Raw genomic sequence first — 23,792 nt, 5'->3', positions numbered from 1 at the left:
TGACTGGACGGGGGGTAGCCTATATAGTCTAGCTCTGAAATAATCTTCCCACACGCGTTAATCTGCTTTATCCTTATGGTCAAGCCTCAGTCGCACTATGCAGTTCATTTCAATAAAGAGTCAAACGGAAGTCCGAATTAGAGTAGCCTAGGTTATGGCTTATGAGAATGGGAGTAAACCACCGACAATTTTATCATAATTTAAAGTAACCGTGGGCGTTTGAAGCCTGATCCATAATAATCTGTGTGCCCAGAGGAATCCGACGCCCCGCCTGCGCATAGCGCATGGAGAGGGTCTCCTCTCTGATCGTTGAGGGAAGTTTACACTCCAGCAGCCAGTAGGCTAACCTGCTCTGACGGAATCAACACACTAACGCAAGAGTTACTTTTTTTTAGGGAGGCAGGTGAAATATTCAAAGTTTACGCTGGGTTTTTCATCACTGGGAAACTGGCAGCGGTGATTTGGCCATGGAGAGGACAACGTCGTTCTGGATATTCCTGATAACAGCTTTTGTTGTTCAAGGTAGCTATACCACCCACTTTATTCTGGTTCTTATATTTTGAAGCCCTATTTAAACGATTATTAGTTTTTCTTTTATCTCCGTTATTTTATTCAATTGTATTTTATTTCCTTTAAAATCGATTTGTTTTCATTAAATAATTTCGTTTTAGTTTTAATAGCACATTTTAGAAAACTCTGCGTTTTTATTCCTATAGTAATGGTTACCATTCTTTTGTGTTTGGGCTGTAATTTGTTTTATAAAGCTTACATAGGCCTACAGAATATCATCATAATCATGGATAGTTTAGTTTGAGCTCTAAGGAAATTTAAATAATTTGGATCAACACACTCTGCATAGAAGTCATAGGTTTTTTCTTATAGGACTTTTCTCATCTGTTTCTCCCCCAGTGGGTTAGGATAAGGAGAACATGAAGTATAAAGTAACAGTGTTATCTGATGGTCAAAGGAAAATGCAAGATGTAGATGGGTTGATGGATGCAGGGGATGTGGGGATGCTATTTTTATCAAAAATACTAGATCTATCAATCAATCTTGCATTTGGCATTGCAGTCTGGGCCCAATGTCTGAACGGCCCATATACAATATATATCTAAGGAACATTATATTTTGATCTGTCTATCTGACTGCTGTCTTTTAACACCCAACAGTTAGTAGCTCCCCTAACAGAACCACACTATCTTGGTTGTAACATTGTAACAGGTGCATTGGTGTAATCACTCTATGCTGAGATGTGGCCTTTCCACCACACAGCTGGCAGAACCAACATTGTAGTTTAGTTGTGCGGTTTTGAATGAACACCATAACTCCTTGCCTGATCGTAACAGGTGCAACTGGTGTAATCAGACTAAGCTTTGGCCCTCATTTTCATGGAGGGGGGGGGGGGGGGGGGGCCTTATTGCAATAATAAGAGGGATTGTCATAGCATATGGATGTGTCCTGACATGTGTTGTGATTGCTTTTTTCACTCTACCAGTGATAAAACCCTGCTGCCAATTGAGCCAGTAATTTGTCCCTTCGTGTGTGTGTGTGTGTGTGTGTGTGTGTGTGTGTGTGTGTGTGTGTGTGTGTGTGTGTGTGTGTGTGTGTGTGTGTGTGTGTGTGTGTGTCTTTGTTCAGTATGTGTATGCAAGTGTATTTGCAATGGGTTTGTGTCTAAGCTGGTGCCATGTGTTTAAGGATTGCTATGTTGAGGGATTAGTGCTGCAGTGGGACCTGGCATGGTGTGACATCCTCAGTGAAATATTACTGCCACCACGTCAGCTGTCAGCCGCTAGGCCACTGTGCATGTCCCAGCACATTGTCACTTAGCTCACCGCTGCGTGCCACCAAAGTGATGTGAGTGCTACAGGCATAGGCGCGCGTGTGTCTGTGTGTGTGTGTGTGTGTGTGTGTGTGTGTGTGTGTGTGTGTGTGTGTGTGTGTGTGTGTGTGTGTGCGTGCGTGCGTGCGTGCGTGCGTGCGTGCGTGTGTGTGTGTGTGTGTGTCTCTCTCTCTCTACCTACCTACCTACCTACCCCACCCACCCACCCATCTACAGTATCTATCTATCTCTATCTGTCTGTCTGTCTGTCTGTCTGTCTGTCTGTCTGTCTGTCTGTCTGTCTGTCTGTCTGTCTGTTGTGCAGCACTCCATACCAGAGTTGGTCTAGTTATTAATATCATGTTATTTTGTTGTCCGCTGCACACACATTTGGGTTCCTGTCCCAAAACACAGATACAGATACACAGAACAACATTCTATATCGAACACTCCAAGTACACTGACGGTTCCTTTGCCTTCCCCATGCTGATGCTTTGGTTTCACATAGCGCTGTGTGTTTGGGGCAGGGACTTTATAATTGAGTAATGTAATAGATTACATTACGAGGTGAAGTGGCTTAACCACTTGTCTTGAACCATCCATACTCTGGGGGGAACACCAGCCAAAAATAGCAGATCTACAAGCTCACAACATGTCCCTCTACAAGCTTGCGACGGCTTGTGACCTGTGAGATTGGCTATTTTTGGGAAAGAGATTTGGTATACACAGAACAAAGCTGTCCATGTACAGAGCCAACTGAGGTCCAGTTTACTAAGTCTAGACAAGGTTTAAGTGGTTAAGAAGGCTGGTGCATAAGGGAGGTGGCCTTCATACACTTATGTATTCACATGCAGCTTCCAACAGCACCAGATCACGCACGCACCAGATCACGCACGCACGCACGCACGCACGTGTGCGTGTTGGCAATGTTTGTGTATTGTGCTTACATGTACATGTACTGTATAAGTTCAGGCAAATGGATCAAGATAGGTGAATGTGTGTGTCTGTATGTTTGTGTGAGGATGTGTGTCACAGCCAGAGACAAGCACAGTGGGTAATCCCTGATCAATCACAGATTTGATAGTCTAAAGATTAAAAAGTTAATCTCTTCTCCAATCTCTCTCTCTCTCTCTCTCTCTCTCTCTCTCTCTCTCTCCTCTGCCTCTTTGTCTCTCTCCTACTCTTCCTCCATCTTTCCAACCCTCTCTTCTAGTCCTTTTTATTGATTGATTGATTGATTGAATACTTTATTAGACAGAAATGTAAACATCATGTGGTACAGTCAGACATTTGGGCTAAAAGGATGACACAAAAAAGTCCTGGGGACTTGTTTCCATTGTGGTCCTATGTATTCAATTAATCAACATAGCTTAAAAATAACACCAAAATACAATATTATCAACAAATATAAAACAGAACACTATTATGTCGAAAGAAGAAAAAGGGAAAAAAGAAAGAAAAATAAATGTCGGCAATGAATGCCATCACCTTTCTATGGGAAAAGTGAGTTTACCTTTTGGTCTCCTGAAGATGGATTTTCAGGCCTGTTTTGAAGGAAGCCAGTGATCCACATTCCTAGTGCTTAATTTATACTCTGTCTTACTTATGAAGGTGTCCCGCACCGAAAATAGCAGATCTACGAGCTTGTAAATCATGTGTTTCTGATGTTTAACACCATCGTACAACAAAGTATAAATCATTTCCAAGTCTGTAGTTGGAACGACAGTGTCACTAGACCTATTCCTATACAGGAACAGGTAGAGAGAGACACTATTCAGTGTGGGATCAATGTGGGAACATTACAGATTACTGTTGACGATCAACGACGATTAACGATTTAATCGTGTTTTTGGCATTGAACATTGGAACATATAAATAAAAATTACATTGCTGTTTGACCTTTAGGCTTCGTAAACAAAAATTGCACATGGCAGATATGACAAAATAAATAAAATAGTTGAAATTGCTGATCCACAAGCTCACAACTTGAGCTTGTAGATCTGCTATTTCAACAATTCTTCTGAACATAATTGAAAATGTATGAATCTTTCAACATGGAAATGATTATGAAGATTATGCAAAATATTGCAAATAATTGTGATTAGGCGATTATGTAATAATTGTGACAGGCCTAATTACTGTTGTCATTTAAATGACTGTTTCAGACATACTCGTATGTCAGACTATTTTAAGTCACTTAAAAGGCCTGCCAGGCCTGGAATTCCATCACTGTAAGGGGCAAGGCCACTTGGCCTTTGGTGTCGTTAATGTTTTGAGGGCACAAAGGCCAAATTCCAGGGCACTTGGCCCTTGTTTGAAGATAGGGAGGGAGAGTCAGGGAAAGTTACAGTACAGTGTATGGTTTTGGGGTTCCTTGGACCATATGGTGAATGTTTGGCCTCCTTTTGGTGATGCCAGCTGGTAGCTGCCCATCATTTTGCCACTGCTTCTTGGCTTTGATAATCTGCAGGAGTACAGCCATATGACTTCACTTGATGAGGAGGTCTTCATCAATGATGGACAGAAGTTCACTCAATCACGTCTTTGCAAACACATGTAGGATGAGTTCATTTAATTCTCCTGGTTGGTCGGTAACTCGGTATTTGTGTCAAACTATGTCAAACTATTTCATGTTTTTAAGCGGTACTGTACATACTGTAGGCTACCAGGCTCTAAATATAATCCACCACTGGTTACAGTATGTGTGTGCAGCATCTCACTTGATGTGGTCCAATAAGAATTCAGAATTTCAACAAAAGACAAAAGATTATATTGACGGGAAAAGGGCAGAGGAGAAAAGGGTGCAATCTGCTGAGGAAATGCGGGCAGGTTATCAAAGCCACTGTGGTATCATGGCATATAATGTTTTGAAGAGATAAGGCCAAATTGACCTTGCATAGCGGCCATGGCCCTCATGGCCTCCATGAAATTCCTGCCCCATGACAGCTACTCAGACTGTCCCATTATAAATGACCCAGAGCCAACTTTGACTTATTGTAGCAGTCTCCTTTGGGATCAAAGTGCTGGACGGACCAACCAACAAACTAAACGACATTGACATCCTTAGAGCCCTACATACTACAGGAAATATAAATATAGTAATTCATAAAATAAAGTAACTAATCTACTATATAAAATCTACTATAATATAGTACATTATAGTAGATGTCAATGTCGTTGATATCCTTTTTGTGCATAATCCAGCCACAGCTTGACTTTATATTATAAAGTCAAGCTGTGGCTGGATTATGCACAAAAACAGACATGCATGAGTGTGTCTGAACAAATATGGCCATATATGGACTTGCAATAACCCTGGCAACGCCGATCCGACCAATATGTCCATATATAGGCTTAGATGTTGTCCAGAACCGCAGATCCAACTGATATGCCCATATATGGGCATGCCAATATGTGGGCATATACTGACATATACTGACATCAGGGATCTCTACTGTATATATGGGCATAGAAGGGACAAGGACTGACAGATACAGAGATCTCCATATATGGGCATAAAAGGGACACAGATAGACAGACAGATACAGAGATCTCCATATATGGACACAAAAAGGACAGACAGGGACAACGGGTACTCTGACAAATCCCCCGACACTATGACTTTGCGTATCTTGAGAACGTCAGACTGATCGATTGAGGACCCAAGGGAGTGCAGTGCCTGATGTGAAGTCAGACGGAGCTACGGTTCTCCCAAAAATATCAATGAATCCGTAAATCTCCATGTATGGTTGATCAGTGGCTGGGATCTCCAATATGGGTATAAAAGGACACAGACAGGCGGTTGTCCAGAACTGATAATCTAAACATCTCTATATCTATCTGTCTGTCTGTCTGTCTGTCTGTCTGTCTGTCCGAGTTCCTCTTATGCCCGTATAATTATGGAGATCTCTGTGTCTGTCTGTCTGTGTCCCTTTTATGCCCAAATGATCCCTGATGTCATCAACATCATAGTACTGACGTCATAAACTGGCCTCCAGGTAATACTATGATAATGGGTACTGCACTAATTACTCTGACAACATGTACCACGGGTGCAACAGGTACAATGGGTATTGCATTACCGGAGGGGCTTGCGTTCTCAATGGGCATCATTCCGAATGGGCATCATTTCAAATAGGCATTGTTCCCAATGGGCATTGGCCTTATATATTTAAAAATTAAAAACTACGGAATATGTACAAATATTTTGGACCCTGGAAATGTATTTGAGATATTTAGATACTCTGACATCTCAAAATATCTTTACTCTAAAATATATTTTTGCTATGATGGACAATCAAATATCACTTCAGTCTGTATCTTTATAGCATACAAATGATTATGTATGCATGACCACATGGCCACAGTTATTGGCTTCTACGTTAATGTGTAGTGATGTCAGTCAGCCACTCTCCTCCTTGGGGCTTCAGGGCTTCCCATTTACAGGACTGCCAATATGGGAGTGAACATCCATGTGCCATGTCAAAATGTCCTTGAGCCAGACACATGAACACCCATCTGATCGCTCATTTCAATGCACTCTGGGTAAGTTAGTTAAATGTCAAAAAATGTAAATAGCAAAAATTGTCAACATGTTTTACTCATTTTGTTCCTGTTTACTAAAATGTTTTGATCCTTCCGACTGAGGTCATGTATTCATATTTCAGTGCCTTTGTTTTCATTGTGCTGACTGTATGTTTGTCCACCACTGACAGACACTTCCCCCTAGTCTAAGAATATGCAGTACACAGTTAAATCCTGAGTGTTCATTTAAGAGTGAGAGGCCCATTTGTACACTCTGAGTTAAACAAAGCACCCAGGAGTTTACTGTGACACAGTATTGAATCTGTCAGTGGTGCACAATCACAAATATACACAGTAACTGTGTATATGTCTGATTTTGCACCACTGACAGATTCAATACCGTACCTCCACTTCTGTGTCCCTTCCATTGACTCTCTGATGAACTCCAGCTGTAAGTACAAGATAAGGAAGTGAGTGGTGAGGTAGTCAGTAGAATGTCATTGTAAGATTTCAAATGAGACGAGAGAAGATGGAGGACGTCCTTGACGGATAACAAATAGTGGCTGTCAAAGCTGTTATGATTTGCCCAAGTGCATCTCAGGATCCTGCTGTGCTCTTACTATACTGTCATGTCACACATCCTGCAAGAGGAGGTGTGAAACAATGCCACTACTGTTCTAACGTTTTCCCATGGACTGTTTATGGGGTTGTTGTTGTCGTCTGAGAGACATCTGTGCCAGTGAGGTCATTTCCCAGACTATTTGACAATAGCAGAATATGTGATGAATGCACTCCTCTGCGAGGAGGAAGGTAAGAGTGGGGTCAGAGATATATGGGGCATAGACAGACACAGCACATGTGTGTATTTGTGCATGCGTGTTTGGATGCTTGTGTGCATATAGTCGTGGGTCGTACAGGTATCACTGTCAGGGAGTCTTGTCTGTTCCTCACCTAAAGCCAATAATGAGCTCAGCTGCAGTGTGCAGTTGAAGTCTGTGTTTGTGTGTGTGCGACTGTGCGTGCGCACGCGCGCGCGTGTGCGTGTGTGTGTGTGTGTGTGTGTGCCGGTGTGCCGGTGTGCATATTTGTGTTACTTGGACATGCATGTGAAGTATGTACCATTTATAATTTCTCAAGCACTCCAATTATAGTGATTGTATAAGCTATAGCTGGCCCAGTTGAGAAAGTGATTGGTAGCTCAGGTCATGCATTGTTTGTGTTATGTTTGTTTTCTTTGTGTGTGTGTGTGTGTGTGTGTGTGTGTGTGTGTGTGTGTGTGTGTGTGTGTGTGCCTGTGTGTATGTGTATGTGTAATTAGTAAAAGAAAAAATAGCTGCACACTCCTCCTCATAATTACAGTGACATTTATTATCGCAGCAACATTTTGGTCACCCTGTCACCCTGACAATGTGTCAAACGTTGGCTATTTCTTTGACCGGTTGTGTACGTTCCATAGCCTGGATCTCATTAGGTGTGCGTCCTTTCTGCCGTTTACCTGTGTAAATGTGAATACCAATCCAAGTTAATACAATGAATTGTTTTTCTGAATGTGTGTTCTGCAATGTCCTGTTGAACAGGAGTTGTCTGTAGCTGAGTGACAAAGCAGTCCCCTTGTATGAATCTCACACTTGGCAATAAAGTGTTTCTGATCGTGATTCTGCCAGCAGAGAAACACTTAGAATTGACAGTAGCAACCTAACAAGTTTATCAACTGAAACTGTGCATACTTTGGACCGCATAAAAATGTACTATAGAAAAAGACGCATGCAGAACGCAAATCTGTCAGGAGACATGCCCTACCTCCCTCCATCCTTCAGTCTATCTGTGGCATGTGATCACAATGTTTTGAGGTTGTGTGTGTATATTAAAAGCTGAAGGGTAATGGGAAAAGGGCGTCTGGTCCTCGTCGGGCCCTATAAAATGCCATTTCTGTTGTTGCGATCATGCTGATGATGGCTTAGAGCTGAAATATGTTTGTTTGGATGGATGGATGGATCTGTGAACGCTGATATCCGTTTTTTGTTTTGCAACTTGTCTCAACTGTGCACCCGACCTGGTTTAAGGCATTGTGAGCTGTGCACGCCTCTACTCTTTATCTGATCTGATAAAGGACTGTCATTACATCATTATGACTGTATGGAGACAAATCTTCCAGTGTGCACAACAAATATGATGCTGATCGTAGTTTGTGAGATTAGCTGAAGACAGATACACATAGACGCACACACAAACATGCAATAATCACAATAATCTCATGAAAATATTAACTCTGGTGATAGTTAGTGTATTGTACTAACCAGCTAAATCTGGAGTGATAGTTTAACTGTGCTAGAAGTGTAAAAAGTAAATTTTCAGAATATTCGAAAGTATATACATATTTCAACACAAAGCTAAGCGACCCCTTCTGTAATGGTACACAGAATTCAAAATATGTTTTTGTGACATCCATTTGTAGGAGCAGGTCACATACTGTATGTACAGACACCAGTCACCAACTAGTAAAGTATAATGTTTCTCAGAATTTAATATCCTAAGTGCAGATGTGTGTGACCTTCAAGACCTCCCACATGCATACAATAATACCCCACACACATCATACAGTCAGTGACGCACACACGTACGCACGCGTGCCCGCATGCATGCACGCACGCACACACACACACACACACACACACACACACACACACACACACACACACACACACACACACACACACACACACACACACACACACACACACACACACACACACAGCCATCACACAGGCTTGCAGACAGTAATAGTGGGCATAGTATTATGGGGAACATTTTGGCTCAGTTTCAAGCCATAAAGTGTATTACAGTAACAGCAAGGCAAAGACTGTACATGGATTCATCTCATTACATCTTGTCACAACACTGGCGATAGAAGCATGACAGGGTTCTTACGTTTAGTTGTACAGATGGTTAATGTGACAGGAAAATATACTTTTTTGGCATGCTTTTGTGTGTAAGTGCATTTGTAGATGACAACAAGAACAAAACTAAACCACATTCATTCATTTCTAATGAAGTTCTCCTTTTGATAGAGGTATCAAAAGAAAAGGCAATGTCAATATATGAAAGTAGGTTAATACCCTGTCTCCATCCATACACCCATCTATTGTATAAGATTCATGTTGAACCAAGATATCCCTCAAGCTCTTCCTGAGGCATCCAGCACATGAAGAATAGGCTTTGGTGACCGTGGAGGAAGTCTGTTCAATGCATTAAGAGTTGAGATATCCTGCTTGTCATTGTCCTACATACATACTGAATGAAATAACTGGCATTAAACATAACAACCAGCAAGCTTGTATGCTAATTACAGTTGCAGTGGTTGGAGATGGTCTCCCAGCTCTTCTATTGAGACATTTAGAACCTGTGTAGGAGGAACCTTCAGGCACTACTGATTGACAGGTGGTATTGCCTGAAGCTCAAAGCGCAATATCTCCTGTGCCCAAGTGAGCTTAGCTCATTGGTAGAAAATATTGTCTCCCGCACAGGAGACCTGGGTTGGAATCCCAGGAAGGACATATACATCTAACGTATTAAAGCTTAATACGTTTTAATTAAAGAATGTACAGAGTGCTTTTGCTGGTATAAACAATATCAGGGCAACAGCCACTGACATTCTATGTGGACTTTTCACTACTGACTCATTGTACCACCTCAGATTATCATCTTCTGATTATGTAAAATATCAGCAATAACAGCAACATGGGACCATATCATCTCCCATGATGTTTGCTTGGCTATGGCCAAGCAAACATCATTCGAGGCAAACGGAAATATTCAAACGCTTGCACTACCTCATTATGCAATGAGGTCTTGTTGTGAGTGAGTGCAAAAGGTTTGATAATCACCATATCTGCTAAATACTACTAGGAAAGCGGAGCCAAAAAATGTGGCTCCGCTTTCCTAGTAGTATTTAGCAGATAAGCTCACCTGAAAGCAGTGTTTGCTACATTTAATGTAGCAAACACTGCTTTCAGGTGAGCTTATGTTTTAAGCGGAGGAGCTAAGCTCCCCATAACTCACACTGGGACCTTTGTACAGTATTCAGATGTCAATGTTTCATAGTAATACACTGGTTGTCTCCGCCAGGCCGAAAGGCATGGCGAGAGAGTATGTTTTACCCCCTGTCCGTCCGTCCGTCCGTCCGTGTGTCCGTCCGTCATTCGATCTGTCTGTGTACAGCTAATCTCCGCCACCGTTGGCTTGCTCGCCGTGAAACTGTGCACACACACTCCCTGGATGCCACAGCAGAACCTCTGCCCCAAATTTTTCACATGGGCCTTTTATAGCGCCACCAGGAGGCCGATTTGTGCAAAACATATCTTTTGACAGTACTCCTACAGATTTTGTCCAAAAATCCTGCAAATCGGTACACAATATCTCTATAGTCATTACACGAAACGGGTATTTCAGATTTTTCATATTCCATTCTGATTGGCTAAAAATGGCTTCCAAAGTTTGCAGGAGTACTCCGTTTTGAACAAAATGCCTCAAATCATCAACACAGCATGCAATTTCCTTGAAATTTTGCACGCATATTTCCACTATGCCGAGGACGAATTGCAACTTGACATTTTTCAAATCAGCCTCATGGTGGCGCTATAACAGGCCGATTTGTGTTTTTACCTATAACTGCACCGATCTGTGTAAAACTTTGTAAGCGCACTCCTTAGAGGTCAAGGAAAAACTTTTGCCCTGCATTTTTCACATCTGCCCTTTATAGCGCCACCAAGAGGCCGACATATGTAAATATGTTTTTTTTATATTACTCCTTCCGATTTTATCAAAATTTCACGCACATCGGTACAGATGATCTCTATAGTCATGTGATCAAGACGGATGTGTTTGATTTTTCATATTCCATCCTGATTGGCTAAGATTGACATCTAAAGTTTGCAGTAGTGGCTTGTTTTGAACAAAATGCCGCAAATCATGAACGCAGTGTCCGATTGCGGTCAAACTTTGCACACACATTCACACCATGTTGAGGAGCAAATACCACTCTTTTAACATTGGCCCGTTATAGCGCCACCAGCAGGTCTAATTTAGCAAAACACATCTTTTGAACAAAATGCCTCAAATCATGAATGCAGTGTCCGATTGCCGTGCAAGGCCAAAGAAGAAATGCCACCCTTTTCACATTGGCCTATTATAGCGCCACCAGGAGGCCACAATAACCTACCTGACCTGGCGGAGACCTGTGCTCCGAGGAGCACTTTTTCTAGTTATATTTGAGGTCACAGCAATATGGCTATGCTGAAACGTTGTCAATGATGTTAGTTTTATTGATTTGCAAAAAGCTTTATTATTGACTGACAGAATACAACATGTCAAGCTGATGACCTGAAAAACTTAACCCTGGAAATACTGGTGATTTTGAGACCATGTGACCCACATGTGGGTGCTTTATGTGGAATTCATATTAAGTAAGTCAGTTTAGGGGCAAAAGAAGCAAAAACACTCAACCTTTGACTTAAGCTTTGTCTGACAGTATTGTAGGTTCACAGTAATTTAGGCTCCTGTCTACACAATCCACATGTATAGTCAGGAACCTGACTGTGCATTGTGCAATGTTTTGTACAAGTGATTAGACATATCACATCTGCCCTCTCTGTAGTAATATAATACAGTCTCATACATTAACATGGTTCACTGTACGCTTTGATACACAATACTAGGACTAGTGGACAGGGGCAGAGCAGTGGCAGGGAAAGATTGTGAATGAGACTATTTTGAAACATCTCATTATATACAGTGCATGTATACTTTTATTTTTTCCACACTGTTGAGGAGGCTCTATGGGTCTAAGGACTGTAGAAACACCAAAGAACATGCAGTGTTTATTCTTTGGTCAGGAAATCACACGTCACACAAGTCAAGGTTTTTGGTTCATTTTTCGTATGAGAAGTAATAGGCAGACCATCCTTGACAACTTGAATGCACTAAAGAACAGAGAGATCTCTCTGATCACTGTTTGTTTGACCTTGAATATTTCTCAACGAGTGAAGTTTCAGCACATACAATTTTAATGTGCTACTCCTGTGAAACTTCACATATCTCTTCCTGAAGGAGGACGATCCTCTTCAAAGTCCTGTTTTATGGTTACTCCTTTTGTTGGTTTATTGTTATCAAGTTCAGTGAGTTGGCAATATATACTCATCATTAATTTGACAAAGCTGAAAAACAAAACAAACCTGGGTATGGTTATTAGGGGTCAGTGTCTCTGAGGTCAAGACAATGTGAGATATACAGTATATTGTAGGACAGACGTCAGTCCTGGACTATTATTAGTCCTATAGTAGATGCTACTGGGAAGCTGTACCCTTGACTCGAGGACATTCACATTATTAACTACAATGGTGGTAGATCACACAGTACAAAATAACCAGGATAACATGTAGACATCAAACCTGGCATCTATCTACACACAATACCTAAATATATCAGTCAAGTAAACAACATACATGTAACTTCCATCTAGGCTATCTAAAGTAGTAACACACACACACACACACACACACACACACACACACACACACACACACACACACACACACACACACACACACACACACACACACACACACACACACACACACACACACACACACACACACACACACACACACACACACACACACACACACACACACACACACACACACCAAGGCTGGCATAGGGATGAATCCTGTCCTCTCATTTCTCCCACCTACCCTATCTGTCTCTTATCTTACATTTCATACTGGCTGTCTTAGCATTGACTGATTGATTGAATACTGTAGAACTTTCAGAAATGTAAACAGAAAGTGGTACAGTCAGACATTCAGGCGAAAAGTTCTGGGAACTTGTTTCCATTGTGGTCCTATGTATTCAATTAATCAACATAGCGTAAAAATATCAATAATACATGTCATCAGCAAATACAAAACACTATATGTATAAAGGAGAAAAAGCAGCGAATGACTGGGCTTTTTTTTTGTTGTACTGGCAGATTCGTCTGGTCCCAGGCTAGCGAATGACACCTCCATTCTATGGGAAAGTAAAGAAACATTGCAGAGGGATGGGGTACGGGGGGGTGGGGGGCTGTCTGTTCTCTTTTAAAAAGATCAACTTCCCAAGCTAACAGGAGTGACAGGGCATTCTCTTGACCAACATTATTGTCTTGTCAGAGCGAGGAATAAAGTGGGTCTGGTCTCTTGTGACAAGAAAGGAGCTTATAAGATCATCTTATGAAGTTAAGGAATTACATGAACTATATGAAAGCATCATTATACATTTTTTTCCCGATATGAATGTAACTTTTATCAATGAAAACACAAGTGTTATTATGTACCAGATCTTGAGGAAAAGGTTGAACGATTTCAGTCAATGAGGATCCAGGAATGTTTTGTTTGTTGATGTGAGTTATTAGTGTAGATGCCAGTCCAGAGACAATGAAGTTGATTTGAACAAAACGGTGTAGAACAATAGTTGACCTCATTCTCACACACATGCACACGCACGCACCCCGCATGTCCAACTAACCCAAAAATGCACACCGACACGCGCACACACACACACACACACACAACACACACACACACACACACACACACACACACACACACACACCACACACACACACACACACACACACACACACACACACACACACACACACACACACACACACACACACACACACACACACACACACGTGAGTGGTGTACAATTAAGTTAGTGTGATGAGGGATAGACTCCGCTGGTGACCACTAAGTCAGTGTGCCAGCCAGATCACACCTATTTATACCTTCCTCTAATCTGTGACCTTTCATCACACTGTTGGGGGAAGGGGCAGCAGTTATCATAACACTTTCTATGAAGCCCATGTAAGGCATTATAAACATAGGTAGTGCATTATAATCTGCTTATAACACTCATAATTATAATTACAAAATCTCTTCTGAAAAAAATCTTTATAACAATAATCATAACACATTATAAAACAATGTATTATTCATTAAATATGCTGTTAATGGCCGTGTGTGTGTGTGTGTGTGTGTGTGTGTGTGTGTGTGTGTGTGTGTGTGTCTTTGTCTGCTGTGTGTGCTTACTTCGCTCTGTGTGTCTGTGTGTACAATTATTTAACCCCTGTGTTTCTGTCCCTAATAGTGAATGGCCAGTCTGTTGAAACGGATGATGAGAAATCGGCGCTTGTAGGGTCGAAAGTGGATCTCCGCTGTCAGTTTGTCAACAGCGTCCCACCAGTAAAAATCTCACAGGTAGTCCTCCTCCTGGACACAACTCACACGCACGCACGCACACTATATGTCAGTTATTTTCCATTTTCCTATTTCCAACTTAAATATGCCACGATCATTTATTTACTTCGTAGATCTTTGAGAAAACTGGACCACTATGAGAAGCCGTTTAGGCCAGAATTGAATAGGCAACTTGCACATACATATATACTTCTCTTGCACATACATGCATATCGGTACTTCACTTGCACATAGACCACAGTTCTCACATGTATTCACCAGGAGTCAGGGAGGACATTGCTTTACAAGATGTGCAAGCACGCACAAGCACACCCACACACAGAGGAATCTACATTTTAAGGTGCTAGCAAGGGTGACTGACGTTTCAATGTCACTATTTTGGGAGAAGTATGAGCGAACCCTAAGCTAGCACTGCTGGCTGGAGAGAGAAGACCTCAGGCTCAGCTGCAGACAAATTACAAACTACATTTTCATATTAACAGTTATTTTCCTGCAATGACAGCAGTTGCGTTACGTTGTAAGAATTATCCTCAATTTCCTTTTGGATATGTATACATATACATGATGAATGTGTAATTAAATGAACATTATTCTTTATACTTTTGTACATAATTCTTTGTCTTTTAAATAAAAATTCAATTAGGCTATTTATTTCAATTTAATTTTGTAACTTTTGCGAGTGACAACTGCAGATTGTTTCCATCACTGGGCTTAATACTGTATAATGGTTTAATATAATATAGTATGAAGAAAAACTAATCAATGGCTGTCAAATGTTAGGCCATGACTACAGCTTTGGACATACATGGCCTATGACCTCCTCAGTATTTCTGAATAAAATCCTGACTACAGCCCAGGTAACCATCTTCCAACCCAGTAAATACTTGGTTTCCCATTGGGAAACCAAGTATTTACCCCTCACTCAAAGCGTAATCCCACCCCCGTGGCCAAGGGCGATATTAGGCACACAGCCAGGGCTACTTTGCCGCACTTAATGATCTCATCTCATCTCATCCCAGGTGACATGGCAGAAACTGGTCAACGGTATTAAGCAGAACGTAGCGATCGCCAACCCCTCTCTCGGGGTGTCTGTGGCCCCGCCCTACCAGGACCGCGTCGTCTTTAAAAGTGGGGCGGTGCGTCGGCGAACTCCAGTGCTGGTGGACACCACCATCACCATCTCCTCACTCCGCCTCTCTGACGAGGCCATGTATATCTGTGAATACACCACATTCCCTGCCGGGAACCGAGAGAACACAGTGAACCTCACTATCAACAGTAAGACTTGTAGCTTTGACTCTGATTTAAGTGAAATACAGACCATATTCATGTACAAATTTAACCTATCATTGTTTTTATTTAGTTTTTGTTGTTTTATTTTAAACATTTCCACTTTTATAATGTTGCTGTTCAGCTCGCCCTACCACGAAGATGAGTCTGTCCACACCCACGCTAGTGGCTCGGTCGACCAACCTGAAAACACCAGTGGCCACTTGTACGTGTTCTAATGGGAAACCAGCTTGCGCCATCAGGTGAGATATGAGTGGGTGTGTGCTTGTGTGCGTGTAACGGTGCGTTTTAACAGCGGGCGACTCTCGGGCGATCGCGGGCGACATCGTCCAAAAGATAAAGAAAGTCTATGAGAGCCGGCGATCGGGCGAAGTGGGCGGGGGGGCGATGAAAGATGGATTTTCTTTATCTTTTGGACGAGAGTCGCCCGCTGTTAAAATGCACCGTCTGTGTGCCTGTCTGTGTCTGTGTATGAGTGTGTTCTATCTTAGGTGGTTCCTAAGTGTTATACTCTAAGTGAGCACATCAAAACAAATAATTTTCCTATTCATTCATTTTACAATTAGGTAGTTCACCCAAAAAAGGACTTATTTTCTATCAATTACACACCCCATGAAGCCTTGAATTCATGGAGATTTTTTAGTTTTTGGCGCATTCCTAAGCAAAGAATTTGATGACGGCGGAGTATTTTACAGAGTAAAAGTCTCCTACAGAGTCTCCTACTGACCGATGACCCGGTCATCAAATTATTCAGGAATGCGACAAAAACATAAAACATCTTCATGAATTCAAGGCTTCATGGGGAGTATAATTGATATAAAATAAGTAATTGTTTGGGTGAACTACTCCTTTAACTGCTTTAACCCTGGCATCCCAATTTTTCATGTCATTGTAGGCAGATGTTTTTTTTGGGGGGGAAATAGCCGATCTATAAGCTCACAAAGGAGCACTGTGACATGTTGTGAACTTGTTGATAGGCTATTTTCAAAACTTAGATTTTGTATTGCGGTTAACTGGTAAACTAATCCGACCTCATACTGAGCTAATATACCTGGGAAAAAAACCCTTTGTGACCGTTTGGTTTGGATGACCAGGTGGGATACCAGGGTGGAAGGTGAAGCCGTGACCCAGGAGTCCAGTAACCCGGACGGGACGTTCACCGTGCAGAGTGACTACATCCTGGTGCCCAGCAGAGAGACACACCAGGAAGTCCTCACCTGTGTCACCACATACAACGATGAGGAATTCACAGACAGAGTCACCCTTGATATCCAATGTGAGACATATTTGCTACGTCCTTTCATTGTTTGTTTCTTTTGGTTTGAGGATTCTTTTTCCGTTCTCTTATTCTGTTTATCTGTGATTGTTCCTGAATCTTTCGTTATAATAATAGCCTTCAGAAGGATTTTATTTGGAATTTGAATTCTATGAATTCCAACGGGTCATTACGAATAGAATAAATCCACAATCTCACAACGCGCCTCGCTGCCACGCGTTGTGTCAGCTATTTTCGGCTACCATAACGCTGTGCTAAAATGCAGATGTGCTTAAAGTATGGTAATATAAACGTGTGTGTGCCCCAGATGAGCCGGAAGTGTCAGTGGAGGGGTTTGATGGAAACTGGTACCTGAACAGAGACAACGTCCAGCTGAGTTGCGAAGCTGATGCCAACCCAGCTATCTCCCTCTATCAATGGAGAGTGTGAGTACAGCTGTTTGTGTATGTTTACAGTATGTGTGAATGTACTAGTGAATTCAACCTTAAACTGTCAAAACTGGTACTGCTGAACCAATGCAGAAAGCCAGAAAGCAGAACATACAGTATATTGCGTTTTGAGCTTCATGCAATACCAATTGTCGACCAGTAATGGTTGGACTTGTACCCGACTACAGGATATATACTTCTCAATAGAAGAGCGGGTAGACCAACTACAAATACCGCGGTTGTGGTATTAATATTGCATTAACGTACCCTGCCAAATACAGATTGGTCAACATAACTTTATATTCACACAAAAATGTTATGGATTTCAGCTTTATGTGAAAGCAGAAAGTGGGCAGGTATGTGATATCCTCTCTGCTTTCCTCAGGGTAAACGGCAGCATACCGAGCAACGTGGAGATCAAAGACAACCTCCTGATCTTCAAAGGACCCGTGACCAATGACCTGGAAGGAACTTATGTGTGCGATGCAACCAACAGCATCGGGACGCGATCGGCCTCTGTGGCGATCAGCGTGATAGGTAAGGGACAACACGGGCGGCCTTGGAAACTAGTCCTGAAACTTAATTTATGAAAGGTTCATGCGCACAAATGTTGAGCTTTCGATAAAATCCCAGCAAAATTGTGATTCATGAAAAGTGCCAAATTATTAATAAATTGTTTGTATTTTTCATTGAGACTTTCTTTTTCTTATTTAGAAAAGCCTTTACCCCAGGTAGCAACAGGTGATCTCATCGGTGTGATTGCCTTGTTATTGGCTGCTGGCGCACTACTGGGAATCACCATTACGATTCTAATTCTCAAGATAAGGAGTAACATGAAGAAAGATGAAAACTCGTATGTACATATTATGTTACAGTATCTCTTTACCTTTATCTGACATGCTCTTTTTTCCTGGAATTCCTTTATTTGTTTAACTCTTTAAATAAGTGTTTATATACAGTAGTAGCAATATGTATAATCATGCATTCTCTTATTTGTTGTCTAATTATAGTTTATTGTCTTAAGTGTATGTCCTACCATGACAAGTTGCATTATATGTGGGGGTCTGTGTAGGTACTTTATTGATAGTGCTACATTATTCATTTACTAGGTTGTAATGAAAGCAAACTAAGTGTCATTTTATGAACCTTATATTCTTACATTTCTTATGTTGATTTTCTTTTCCTTTTTTTCAGTAAAGACTCGCCATCACGAAAACCTTCGCAGCCTGTAAGGAAGAAGCCGGGGGATGATATTCAGGTGCTGTTTTATATAGATTAAGATTTAGAAACCAATATAAGACATTAAAGACAATGAAATATTCAAAATGTGAAATATATTGCTTAAACGGATAGTTAACCCCCAAAATGACATTTTTTAAAATCAATTACACACCCCATGGAGACTTGAATTGTTTTTTGTCGCATTCCTAAGCCAATAATTTGATGACCAGCGGCGACATTAGCATCTTTCCACCGGTCATCAAATTATTGGCTTAGGAATGCGACAAAAACAAAAAAATCTCATGAATTCAAGGCTTCATGGGGTGTGTAATTGATAGAAAACAAGTAATTTTTTGGGTGAACTATCCCTTCAAAGCGCACTGGAGTTTTCACTCTGGTGGCCCCATGTGGCAGCAGGGGTAACTGTTTTTATACGCCACTACTAGACCACTGAAATTCAGTGTGTTACTGTAAATGTACAGCATTATAATTGGGGCAATGGGCTGAGCATCCCTTATATTATTTAGACTGATAAAAAGAATTGCACGTAGTGCAGCTTTAAACGTCACCGTTCTCTTTCATTTGGCAATTCTTATAAGTGAGCTGTTTTGTCCCTGGATCCGTCAAAATTGTCAGAATCAGAATCTGTTTATTTGTATGTATTTTCGCATGTAAATAATTGTACTTGTTGCATTTCTCTCAGTCAAAGCATAATTATATACAGCGAGATAAGTATTTAAATAGTATGAGTAAGATATAAAAAAATAAGTGTAGAAGTAAAGAAATGTAATATAAGGAATATTGGGTCAGACCAGGTGTGAGCATTATAAGCACTGTACAGTATTGTGTATATGTATTTTCTGGGATGACATGGTAGGACCTTACAGTGTAAGTCATGTACATGTATCATAATATTGCACAGAACAATTAGAAAGATAGCAGGGATAATATTGCAGGGATTATACTGCACATACTGAATATTGTATTTGTATGTATATATTCATGTATATAAATCTAATATTGAACATGTTTTCCTTTTCATATACCTTTATTCACCCAACATATAAAAAATCATGAAGTGATTGAATTATGTTACAATTGAATTAATACAATTTAATACAAGTTGGTAGTATTTTTTACCACGGTGCCGGCCAGCAAGCCGTGGCCATGGACCAACTGCAGTGGTGCCTGTGCAAATAGGCATTGTTAGGCCCCTAAATCTATCAGTGTTGTTAAGCATGTGCCATAAGGCTTGAATGGCCACGCCACTGTGCCATGGGCTTCAATGTATTTGTGCTTGTTCTTAAAGCTGTCTATAACTTAAGGCCATGGTTGAAATAAAAATTGGCAAAAATGATTGACTATACAACTGATTGACAACACCATTGACAACACCGTTGCAGATAGGACCTTCTATATTTAATTATTCAATCATTCAATCATTTCAGGTAATTATTTTTTTTCTTTTTGAAATGGATACATCCTGTGTACTCTTCCACTGTTGAGCCGACTGTGGTTTACAGGCAGGCAGCGTGTTTAGTAGAAATTGCATGTCTAAGTAGCTTCCATAAACAGCATGCGGCTGGTGCATGTAACCTGGCAAGTTGTGACAGAGCAGAGCATGCACATTTACAGATTAGATCTGTCTGTCTGCATGCACTGTATGCAGGTAACCATGTATGTTGAGTGTTGTATGTTCTATGTGTGTACAGTCAGTATATATGCTTGTTGTGTTCCACACATCCTGACGTGCCTTTTTCTCCACCCATTCACAGTATTCTGGAAAGTTCTATGAGGAGCTTCCCAACACGGCTGACTACGTCAGCTACAGACTGGCCTGTAACAAGGAGGATTACCCAGAGCCCTTCTCCCCTCCCATCAGTCCCCCTCTCTCATTTCTACCTCAGCATCCCTATAACTCCTCACACGCCATCACTGGCCCCACCAGTCCCAACATCACCTCCCCCGCCCTGCCCAAATCTATAAACAACTTCTTGCCCACCAACACCACCACCACTGCCATCTTCAAATACCCATCCATTCAGGGCTTGTCCTCTCCCCCACCAGGAGTAGCCCCATACACTTTTCCCAAAGAACAGTATGTCTGAAGTGACATGCTCCCCTCCTCTGAACCCCTCAAGTACAACTACAAACTCAGTCCTTACCAGTAATCACAAGATGAGCTGCCTCTACTTCAGTGGTTCTCAAACATTTTTATTTATTTCAAGGACCCCCATAACTCTGAGAGTGTACAAATGGAACCAAATGGACCCATACATGTCCATTTGGTTCCACTTGTACACTTTCAGAGTTACAGACCTGTAAGGGTTCATTGGGAACCCCCTCAAGGAACCGTGAGGGTCCCTGAATGCAACTTTGAGAACCACTGCTCTACTTCAATGCTTGACTTTTACCACAAGGTCAGAGTTTGGTGAAAAAAAGTAATGCCTGGATGTGCCCCCCCCCCCCCCCCGCTCCAGTTAACTGACGAGTCATTCCTTTGGAGAGAAGAAGACCATGCCAATTTAAATACTTTCTGTCTCGTAATATTTGTAATGTAATTTTACTGTCTTGTATTGTTTTGTATTATTTATGTTTTTCCATTTATGTTTTATGCATTTTTTTTACTGGTGTTTTTTGTTGGTTAATGTCATTGAAATGTTATTTTTTGTCATTACTGGATTTACTAAAGACTGATCAATAAAACTGATCATTTAAATATCTGTCAACGGTGTACTTGTAGACTGAAACAAACAAACCCAAACTTACCTTCCATATTTTCTAAGGTTTTGTTCTGTATGTGTTAATGATGTTATTTAGTATAAGGGAATGGGATGATGGTCACTTTGTGATCCATTTAAGGGCCAATGTTTATCTGCTTATAACTGTAAACTGTATTGTTATCCAGTGGACAAATTCAATCTGTTCAGTCAGTGTTGTTCGTATCATAATATACCTTCAATATAAATCATGTTACTTCAAGACACACTGCGTTTTTGTTTTAAAATTGCAGAGTTTGTCAGCAAGTGGGTCCAGAGTCCAGACCCAACAATGGTATGCAAAAATATTCTGGCGGGATCAGAATTGCGATTTTTGCCGACTGTTCACCTCAGCATAGGAACATTAGGATTCATGTGATTAAAGACAAGTAAGGACCTAATTTTCGAAACAATACATTGTCATTAGTTACCTGAACTTTTTGCCAGAAGCAGTAACAGTTTATAGTTGTTTAAATCAGTCAATCCACTACCCCAATCCTGTTTAGGTGTCAAATCACAAAGTGAGTTTAGTGTTGTCTGATTGTTGATTGAAAGGGTATGTTTTGATTTTTTTTATGTATCATACATTTTTGTACATTATTTTGATTCACAAACTAGCAGGCATTTATTCTGGAATTCTGTGTATGATACGAATCATATTGTGAATAAAATAATTTTATAATAATCATTGTAAAGGCTCTCTAAATATTCTCAGCTGAAAAAGCCTGGGTAAAAAAATACAAAAATACAGTAGCTATGTGAAATGGTTGGCTACATTATAATTCTCCACATTTACATCTTAGTCTAGTAAATTGGCTGCTAAACTGTCAAGAACAGATTCTGCTCTCCGCTTGAATCTGTTGGGGGGGTTCGTCATATCGCGTACGCACTGGCCTACAAGTGAGCGTGCCTTCAGATCAGGAAGCAGGCCGCGCTTTACCCAATCAAATGTAGTGGGCGGGATTTACGTGTGTGCCGATCCTTCCCCACTAGAAACAAACCGAAACTCATTTGACAATAGTGTCCTCGGAGCAGACAAAACCACAGAAAGATATTCACATTTTAACTTGCTCTTTCATCATAGAAACAAGTGGGCTTATAACCAAAACGATCCATGTTCTCTGGGAGAAGTGGTGTTAGTGTTCCGTGTAGAAATGTTTGTGGGAATTAAAACATAGTCGCACCACCGGAAGTGAAAGGCTGAAGGCAGACCAAAACCCTGGTTTCCTTGCGCACGGGTGCTCCATTTAGCTCCCCCCAGAGCTAAGTGAAAGAGTAAAAAACAGCAGAGGGCGCTGTTTTTCCTTTTTTATTTGGCGATGGGTTCCCAGATTCATTGGCTGCTAACTTCTGAAAATGTTTAAATATGTATAAAAAAAATACAGTAGCTATGTGAAATGTCTTTGTCAAGCAAAACGGTCGCGGAGGTTAGACTGTTGCCCAATGCCCACTTAAATGAGCTTCTGAGCTTACACACCTGGATCGAATGAATGAACGAGCGACATTAAGCAGCACTGACGGCCGGGCAGCGATACACGCTCGTCAGCCGCAGCTGACGCATTCGTTATTGATCCGGTCTAGGCCACGCCTACTGAAAAAAAATAATACTCTTTCCGGATTTTGCCGCTTTGTTTTGGTTTCGCAATCCCTATTTAAATGGAATAGAATTTCCCCGTGGGATAATAAAGGTAGACAGACGCTAAATAGCCTCCGGAAGTATACTCACATTTATATTTAAAAAATAAGCCAAACTACGCCGCATCAAGGATTTTATTAGGTAGGCCCGCAGACGGACCTATTTTGGGGTGAAGTATTTCCGGATTTGCGTTTCCGGCCACCTGATGACACGGATGACGCGCCCAGTGACGTAGGGTTACTTCTGCTCCCGACCGCGTATGATCCCATAGCATGGGAGGACGGCCCGTCTCCCCATTGGCTTAAAGGATTAAAGGACAGCCAATGATGAAAAGGTCACTAGAAAGTGCTGAGAAGGTAACGACTAGTTGATCAGTCTCTTTGTAGACCAGGAGGACGACCCGTCTCCCCATTGGCTTAAAGGATTAAAGTACAGCCAATGATGAAAAGGTCGCTAGAAAGTAATTGAGAAGGTAACGGCTAGTTGATCAGTCTCTTCCGTAGACCAGGCTGCACCTGGTAAAAAAGGGGGGGGGGGGA

The 23,792-nt window shown here is 41.3% G+C and overlaps 1 protein-coding gene across 1 annotated transcript; it reads left to right on the top strand.

Annotated features, from left to right (window-relative positions):
* Positions 1-356: 356 nt before the first annotated feature.
* Positions 357-21,085, top strand: LOC311056680 (nectin 1a-like). The gene is made up of 10 exons (XM_084073487.1): positions 357-522; positions 14,534-14,643; positions 15,663-15,921; positions 16,058-16,175; positions 17,028-17,209; positions 17,517-17,634; positions 18,023-18,174; positions 18,352-18,490; positions 18,832-18,895; positions 20,634-21,085. Exons 1-10 carry the CDS (start codon positions 468-470, stop codon positions 20,964-20,966), a joined length of 1,530 nt encoding a protein of 509 aa, XP_083929613.1. The 5' UTR covers positions 357-467; the 3' UTR covers positions 20,967-21,085.
* The last annotated feature ends 2,707 nt before the right edge of the window (positions 21,086-23,792 follow it).

This window comes from Gymnoscopelus microlampas, assembly GCF_963454915.1.
Source record: "Gymnoscopelus microlampas genome assembly, chromosome: 12".
Lineage (NCBI taxonomy): Eukaryota > Metazoa > Chordata > Actinopteri > Myctophiformes > Myctophidae > Gymnoscopelus > Gymnoscopelus microlampas.
Note: the sequence above shows the minus strand (reverse complement) of the source record. Positions and strands in the feature narration are given on the sequence as shown.